The sequence below is a fragment of the Physeter macrocephalus genome, chromosome 10 (assembly GCF_002837175.3).
Source record: "Physeter macrocephalus isolate SW-GA chromosome 10, ASM283717v5, whole genome shotgun sequence".
NCBI lineage: Eukaryota > Metazoa > Chordata > Mammalia > Artiodactyla > Physeteridae > Physeter > Physeter macrocephalus.
Genome location: NC_041223.1, coordinates 13,949,468 through 13,958,671, shown reverse-complemented (window position 1 = coordinate 13,958,671; position 9,204 = coordinate 13,949,468). Strand labels below are relative to the sequence as shown.

The 9,204-nt window shown below is 40.9% G+C and overlaps 1 protein-coding gene across 1 annotated transcript in view; it reads right to left on the bottom strand.

Moving 5' to 3' along the window:
* Nucleotides 1-9,204, bottom strand: part of SYNE1 (spectrin repeat containing nuclear envelope protein 1) — a 482,398-nt gene that overhangs the window by 316,610 nt on the left and 156,584 nt on the right. Inside the window, exons 19-23 of the mRNA XM_028494818.2 lie at nucleotides 8,911-9,054; nucleotides 6,103-6,276; nucleotides 3,980-4,138; nucleotides 3,516-3,680; nucleotides 1,622-1,756 (exon numbers count right to left, since the gene is read on the bottom strand). Coding sequence (XP_028350619.1) covers nucleotides 1,622-1,756; nucleotides 3,516-3,680; nucleotides 3,980-4,138; nucleotides 6,103-6,276; nucleotides 8,911-9,054 — 777 coding nt within the window. The remainder of the gene's footprint in view (nucleotides 1-1,621; nucleotides 1,757-3,515; nucleotides 3,681-3,979; nucleotides 4,139-6,102; nucleotides 6,277-8,910; nucleotides 9,055-9,204) is intronic.

Genomic DNA, 9,204 nt, shown 5'->3' with positions numbered 1-9,204 from the left:
CTCCGCGGCATGTGGGATCTTCCCGGACCGGGGCACGAACCCGTGTCCCCCGCATCGGCAGGCGGACTCTCAACCACTGCACCACCAGGGAAGCCCCCTTGTTGTTTTTTAAAAAAGGATTTCTTTAACTGTGTTTTTCTTATGCAACAGGCTGATTTTTTAGTCAACATTAATGAGATTAAAAAAAAAAAAATCCGGGGACTTCCCTGGTGGCGCAGTGATTAAGAATCTGCCTGCCAATGCAGGGGACACGGGTTCGAGCCCTGGTCCAGGAGCATCCCACGTGCTGCGGAGCAACTAAGCCCGTGCGCCACAACTACTGAGCCAGCGCTCTAGAGCCCGCGAGCCACAACTACTGAGCCCGCGCGCCTAGGGCCTGTGCTCCACAACAAGAGAAGCCACCGCAATGAGAAGCCTGCGCAACGCAACGAAGAGTAGCCCCCGCTCGCCGTAACTAGAAAAAGCCCGCGCGCAGCAAGGAAGACCCAACACAGCCAAAGAAAAAAAAAGTTAAAAAAAAAAAATCCAGAAAGTATCAATAACACGACCTGATAGAGAATGTTCCAGCTGCCTATCTTCTGGACCCCGTAACTCCTTCCTCTAGTACATATGAAATTCACCACTCAATATTCACTCAGAGCAGCACTGTCAACCTGCTGCTTGAGCAGCTTCCTCCAGTCTGCCTCTAGGATGACACCTTCAAAGGGTCTCTGTTCTCCTGCAGCTGCTTCCCCTGACATTCAGAGTCTCAAGCCGGCTTCCATGGGACAGGCCCCGCACACGACACTCCAGTCAGGCTGAACCCCGTGGATCCCTGCGTCCCCGCTGGCACACCCTCCGGCTTTCTTTCTTTGTCCCCATTGCCCCCAGATCTGCTGCTTCTTTAAGGTCCTAGCTCAAAACTAATTATCTGCTTCATTGTTTTCCGCTCTCCAAGTGGGCCCACTTCTCTCTTTCAAAGCTTTCATCAATATGTTGCCTACATGATATATTTCTGGGGACTTACTATACTTTATACTTTTATTATTTTGCAACTAATCATCTCCCTTACTGGAATCTAAGCTCAATGGGGGAAAAGGAATATGCTTTGCTCATCACTGAATCCTTAACCAATGTTTTTATTTATGTGTTTCAAATCATAACAAGCTAAACCAGATGGCAAAATCCTTGAAAACTTCAAATATATATGGATATACATAATACATAATTACATACACTTATATACATATATAATGTAGATATTATGTTATGATATTTCTCACTGAAATGAGAAATATTTCTTGTAATTTCAGTAGCACACCTAACATAACTAGGATGGGAAGAGTTTACGAAATGTTGCTGAAAAAGTTAAACACCTTGATGTTCCTGCCCCCAAAAATAATCAGGAAAAGAAAAAGAGTACTCGTAAGTACTATGATAAAACTGATGCTACTTAAAAATAGGAATAACAAAATTCTATCATATTTTATCCTGTTTTATTCAAGTTCAGCTTTTTCAACGGGAAAAGTAACTATGACAACTTGCCCTGATTTCTAAATTTCTCTGACAATTGAACCTTCACACCCTCACGCTCTCTCCCATCATCCAAGACACACGACACTCCCATGTTGTCCTGACTCACCTTCCACTGTTTGTGGAGCTTTCTAACGGCTTCCTGCAGGCCCTGCTGTTCCTGCTCAGGGAGAATGTCGGTGAGTTCATCACAAGCTTTCAGGAAAGCATTGAGCACCCTCTGATCCAGCTGACTGAAAAACTCCTGGCGTGGAGAGGGGGAAAGTGGTCAAGAGTGTTGGGTAGATAAAGGCAGTGTCAGACACTAGACAGTGAAGGAGCCACACTGCTAAACAAGCCTCTTAGGCAGTTGCTGCCCTCTTCAAACCTTCTGGGCAACTACCATTTTTCTTTCAGGAACTAACTATAGTTATCTACAGTTATGAGTCAGAAATCATTCAACTAGGGCTTTTTATGTTTTAGAAAAAAATCTTTGCAGTTTTCACATTTGGTAGAATATTCTAGAAAGCCAATGAGAGATCCTAAAACCTTGATCCCACAGTGATAGAGTTTTCGTTCCTCTCTGGTAAAAGAAGAGTTGAGTAGAAGCCAGGACTAATCCTCACAGGCCCTCCTCACTCCCTAATGGCAATGTGTTCCAGACCTTGCTGGTGCATTATGAGCCATTTCTGCATTCACACCAAGCACACACATGAGCACACATGCTGTGGACTGAATTGTGTTGCCCCCCGCCACCATCCCGTCCCACCAAATTCACATGTCAAAGCCCTAACCTGCAAGGTAATGATATTTGAAGGTGGGGCCTTGGGCAGGTGATTAGGTTTAGATGAGGTCATGAAGGTGGGTCCCTCATGAAGGAATTAGTGCCCTTATAAGGAGAGGCATTAAAGATCTTACTCCCTGCCATGTGAGGACACAGCGAGAAGGTGACCATCTGCACATAAGGAAGAGTCCTCACCAGAACACAGCTAGGCTAGTACCCTAATCATAGACTTCTAGTTTCCAGAACTGAGAAAATAAATCCCTGTTGCTTAAGCCACCCAGCCTGTGTATTTTTTATGGTAGTCCAAGCAGACAAATACAACATGTGCACAAATACACATGACTAAGTCTCACAAAGTCACATGACTAAGTCTCACAAAGTCTCAGGATTCTGTATGCAGAGATATTTTGAAACAACAGTGATTCAAAAGTAAGTACCGCACAGTAGAGGTGTATAAACTTGAACGAGATGTTGGATGGTCACAGACCTTAACCCTAAATCCAGTCAGCCACATCACAAATACATTGCATTCGTCCTTTGAGAGTGTGTTTTATACAAATATCCACTGAAATTTCAGGAAACGTAACTCAAAATATATGTTCTCAGAGGGCCCACCATCTCCACACAGCATTTAACAGATTACTCATATTTGCAATACTGACATGATTTAAATGAGTATGATGAACAAGGAGATGGCTTCACAATACTGGGTCAAGTTGTAGATCAGCTACCGAATTTCAAGTGACATGGTATCTATACTGTGATATGGTAGATTTATGAAATGAGCACAAAGACATAGCCATCCACCTAAAGTTATCTCTTAAAAAGAATACGTTAGTTATGGAAGAGTTTTTCGGCTAAATAACGAATTAGTAGTTTGGAGAGCCTGAATTATTTATCCCGTTATTCTCTACTACTCCAGGGGCTTAAGAATGGCCAATTATAAGGCAGCTCATCAACTGCTCTTGAGGTTCTTTTTGCTGCCATTTCTGTGGGTCTCATACGTAAAAAGTTTCTGCCTTCCTAACTCATTTCTCCCCCCTCCCATCCCCCCTCCTCTTCGCCCCTCCTCCTCTTCCTCCTCCTCATCCTCCGTCTTCTTCTTCCCACTCTCTCTGTCTCTCTCTTGCTCTCTCTCTCTCTCTCCTTCTCTGTATTAGATCTTTATGCTCTTTTTATTTTCCCTCCAAGATGGTCTGCCCACGCCTCCAGGTCAAGGGCCCACACGGGATGCACTCACGGTGTGTCTCCTCAGGAGGTCTTCTGGATTCCCCTTTTCCTGCATGCCCTCCTGAGCGATCCTCAGCACCTTCTCCAACTCTGCTCGAGACTCCTCAAACTTCTTCATCAAGCGGCTGTTGGTTTCCACATGTTTCTTCCAATCTCCAGTTTTCTTTACCATATTCTTGATTTTAAAAATAATCATAATGGGATATTGATCTCTCATTATTGAAAATATCATTTTGTTAAAGAGTATTGTTTCTTTCAAAAAACACTTGGAAAGAATACATTTCATTATGATGAGAATAATCAACCCTGTTAAATATTAATTAATATTAGAGAAAGAAGAAGTAAAATTATTGGTTTCCAAACACCAGCAGATGAAGCATTTACCAAGAGTGAAGACGTGAAACGCGATGATTACATGTCCTCCTTCTTGGAATTTTCCCTAGTTCACATCTCTAAAGCAGGCAGAGAACTTACCTGAAAAGCAACATGCCCATCTGCAATCTTTCTCTGTAGCTTTGTCTGATCAAAATGCTTTAGCACGTTGCTCAAAGTCACAAACTTTTGAACACTATGACTGCCTTTCTCAATTTGAGTCATGGCTTTCTTACAGCTTTCTTGACAAGCTAACAGTTCCTACAGGGAAAGGAAACCCACAACAATAGTATTTAAAAGGGCAAGAAAGAAAGAGAGTAACCATTACAAAACAATAAGAACAGCATTATATAGCTTTTAGGCTTTTAATCAGCAATAAGTAAAATCGAAAGTACAGAGAAGTATTGCTATTCAGAAGAGCACAATTTTAAGCAATCACTGAAGTCACTGCTTTTTACATGAGGCATTTAAATGTCACATTGAGTTTTCTGAATTTTTTTACATTTCACGCCCATCTTAATAACATCCAGAGGATGACAGAGCATTAAAATTGTTATCTGCCTAGTACCTGCATTCCTCCAACCAACTAATAGGCCCATAATTTATTGAAAGGACAATAATGAAATCAATCTACATAACAGGTTATAAGCTGACTCAATAAATTTAATACCAATGCACATTATAAATACTTTACTGAAAGTCAGACGCAGCAGATTATATATCATTCTGTATCCTAAAATACACAACATTTGAATTCCTAAGGTTCGAAAGCTATCAACCTCATTAATAAAATGGTGGACCCCAGATCCTAACAAAAAAGGCAGCAGACCAAAGGGCCTGGGAAGACTTGGCAATTGTCACACATTTGCAGATGAGAAGCAATGGTGACTCACAGGCCCTTCCATCTCTGATGGTAACGTAGGATCCTGGCGATTTCTGCGCTAGACAGCATGGAAGCTATTCAGCTCAGCCCGAGGCAAGGAGTCATTTTTTGACTTGAATCCACACCATTTGCACTTCAACATCCTTAATTGCTTTGAAAAAATATTTCAAACTGGTTATTTGGATACCAGTTTGGGTAACTTAGATGCAAATATTAAGAGCAAGGTTTCTGTTTTGTTTTGGGAAAACAGAGTAAGGACACACTTTTTCCTTTTGAAGATTTAGGAGATAAAAGAGTAACATATGTTAGAAAACTCTTATTAAGTATGATTAATATTTAGTATTATTAATATATTAAATACAATTTTAATCATGGAAGGATTCTTTGATGGCAACTTATAGCAATTTGGGAACGTAAGAAATGGCACTGTGACTTCAAAATGAAAAACAAATTTTATCCAATATAATGAGAACCCATTAAAATAGGGCTTGGTGGTATAATCATTTTGGCTTACCATTAATAATAATAATAATAAATATTAGTTGCCACCAGTTATAGAGTATGTGCTCTAATGGGTTAGTCACATTATAGAATATCTAATGTAATCTCCAAGAGAAGTTCTCGACTTAGGTACTACCACCCCCATTTTAAGGTGAGGAAATAAAGCTAATCAAGGCTTTGTAATTTGCTGTATCAGATCTGAATACCTGTCTGACTCACGTCAGATACTCTCTGCCCTTTCTGCTAAGTGACACTGCCTTCCTTCCATGAATCTATTTCGATGGTAACAGTGGCAAACCTTTTACCCATCAGTTTCACCCTCCTCTGATGCATAAGTTGATTTATAATAAACCAACTAAATAAGTGAATTAACTGCCACACTCAGTAGGAGGCTGTTCTGCATACAGATCTGCTTACTAAAAATAAGACAAAGAAAAATGATTAGTACTCCAAATATATTTCCAGAATTTTATGGTCACGTAAACAGCCCTAGTCCTAGAGGCAAGAAAAGATCTCATAAGACACAAATGATAGATACTGGCTAGAAATGGAATGCATTTATTTATTTTTTTATATAGCTAGATATATACAATTTAAAATTTATCTGTAAAATTTTTATATAAATATACCTATATATAAGTATCGAGAGATATAAAATTTTTATTTTATCTATGGTGGATAGGGTTTTCATCTTTAGACATGTGTTTTTGTTTTGAGTTGCCAGTACTAGTCTAGAAAAAGGTTTCTTGTCGTGTCACTGAATTTCTGTCATTATATGCACCTCAGTCTCATCACACACGCATTAAATTAACTCCATCTCCTGAAGGGGACTTTTCCTTACCTGACGTTTCTGTTTAAAAAGAGCACTTGATTGTGCCTCGTGCTCAAGAACTGTCATAATTTCATCGATTTTCCCAAGTGAGTCATAAAAGACCGTCATCTGCTTTTCTAATTCTTCCAACGGTAACAGCAGCTGCTGAGACTCATAAAGGAGTGGAGGGTAACAGTCTTTGACCTTTAAAAATGCAAAGACAAAAATTCCATTAAAGGCCATTAAGGACCATAGCTCTCAGGAATGTTTTCTTCAGGATAGGGTCATTTTGGGCTTACAGAGCTCCAGTGACATTCTTTAATATTTCCTGTGTATTATTAAATTTTGATGTAAAAAAAAACACGACTGCTATACCACTGAGATAAGTAAATGCTATGGAGTTTTCTCATGAAAAGTCATCTAAATCGTCCATCTGGATAGCATTTGCTCATCTAAATGATGTTAGTGAGCCAGATGGCATCAAATTCCACTTCATAAACTCTGAAACCCATCTTCCCTTTGGCCTCCGAAGCTGACCTAAGACAGTCATGAATTACATTATCTAGACCAACTTGCACCTTCCAACTTTGTTTTCAAGAACTTGATCCCTTAACTGGAGACAAACTTACAAACACGTTGACTCTTTCTTCCCAGAGAGGCCCTATGCTTTCCTAACCTCCTCCTAGCTCCACACTTATCCACAAAGGCTCTCACGCAAGAACGTGTCTCTCCAGTCTGAATTGGCCCAGCCGTCATCTGTTACTTGTCTTTAAAAAAATGCTGTTAGTTTATACACCTGCATTGTCTTTATCTTCGTGATGAGCTCCTGGAGATGAAGATCTCCATGAAGTGTCTGCCTTGTCACATTTAAGTCGGAATCCAGCACCTCATACAATCCTGCAAGAACTTCCCGGCCCCCTCATTTTATTTAGAGTTTCTCCCAAAGCATTACTTTTGGAAACCAAGAAAGGAAATTAAGCACTCATTAGTAGACCATTTGTTTTTTTCCTTACATTATAATTATCCTCATGCTCTTGGATGCACTGCCTGAAGGAGAAAATCATCTAAAGAACGCTACTGGGGATTCCCTGGTGGCGCAGTGGTTGAGAGCCCGGCTGCCAATGCAGGGGACGTGGGTTCGTGCCCCGGTCCGGGAGGATCCCACATGCCACGGAGCGGCTGGGCCCGTGGGCCATGGCCGCTGGGCCTGCGCGTCCGGAGCCTGTGCTCCGCAACGGGAGAAGCCACGACAGTGAGAGGCCCGCGTACCGCAAAAAAAAAACAAAACAAAACAAAAAATAAGTAAAGAACGCTACTGTCCTATTGCCACAAGGCTCAGCTAAAATTACTGAACAAAATAAAGAGCATCTCCTGACATGTATAAAAATCAGTGTGCTTTAGAAGTCTTCCCTAGAGACGACAGGAAACTTACCAAGATGCTGCATCTAATGCAGCAATTAAGAAAGCATGATGACTTACGTGTGTCTAAAAGAGTACTTTGCTTTCTCAGAAGTTTCCGTAAATCACTAAACCTGACCTAGGCTAAGATGTGCCAGCCCAAGACAGGGCTCTAAAGGCTGCTTGAAGGTGACAAGTTGTTGACTCCAAATTGTACCCAATCTTTATAAATAATCTTAACTTGATTGTTTGAAAGAATTTAAAATTAGCATTCTACTAAATACCAGTTTGATAAAATTTTCTTATCTTTCATGGCCATGATTCTTCTTATTTTCATCTATCTCACTTATTCCTCTCTTTCATTAATTCTCCACAGCTGGCTTCATATTGGCTATTCTCTTTCTACTTTTCCTCTCCTAAGTAACAGGGTTTTCTGCTATTTTTTCCTTTGTTGTCCAATTCTTCATTATGAAATTTTTCTATTCACTTATATAATCACTCCTTTCTTTTACCAGATATTAATTACACAATCTAAGTGGACTTTGCCAGCAGAATCATCTTCATAAAATTCAGCTTTAGATAGATAAAAAATCCCAGTGAAACTTCCAAACTCTTAAGGAAAATCCCTCAATAGAACAGAAAAGGCTTATGGCTAGCACTTGATATTCACCGAGCCTCCTGCACAGAAGTGGCATAAATGTATATATCTTAAATCCAAGGTAGCTCTGCGAGATGAAGAGGGAGAATTTTCACTGCACTGTGGCTGTGTAAGCAGAAAATAGCATAAATAATCTCAGAGTGGACGTATGTATGTCAAATGCATCTCAATAAAAGGTATTTGGGAATTCTTTCTCATTTAAATATATGATGTCTTCCTCCCCCTTCTTCCTCCTATTCTTCTCCCCTTGCTTCCCGCTTCGTTTTATCACTTTCAACTGGTCCTCTGTCCTCCCAGAGGAGGCCTATCTTTCTATTAAAATACAGCTACTAGTACTTCTAAATTAATAAAGGTAATGCTTAGTATCAGCTCCATAGTTTCATTTTTAAAACTCATGACAAAGTTACTAGATGAAGAGTCCCAATAAGAAATAAAAACATGATCTGCTAACAAGTAAGTGATTTGCCCACAGTGACAGAGAACGAGAAAGGTGAGCTGGAGGCAGTGTTGGTCCCGCACAGAGTGTCACGCTTTAAAATATTTTCCCGGGCTTCCCTGGTGGCGCAGTGGTTGAGAGTCCGCCTGCCGATGCAGGGGACGCGGGTTCGTGCCCCGGTCCGGGAAGATCCCACATGCCGCGGAGCGGCCGGGCCCGTGAGCCATGGCCGCTGAGCCGGCGCGTCCGGAGCCTGTGCTTCGCAACGGGAGAGGCCACAACAATGAGAGGCCCGCGTACCACAAAAAAAAAAAAAAAGAAAGAAAAAATATATATATTTTCCCACCTTGGTTAGCTGCTCTTTGAGCCCAGACATGGCTGCAAACATTTCGTTAGCTTCTTCTTGGGAGATCTCTTTGCTAATGAGGTGTGCTGTCTTTGTAATCATCTTATACTGAGCATCCATCACAGGCACCCTCTGCTCAATATCCTACATGAATCATTGAAACAGCTACATTACCGCATGATACATTTCCTCTTAATTTCAAGATTCGACAACTGGACACAAATCAGTATGCACTGAATAAAACTCTAGACCTGTCATCATCTTTTGGAGAGTCCAATGACTACTTTCCTTCAT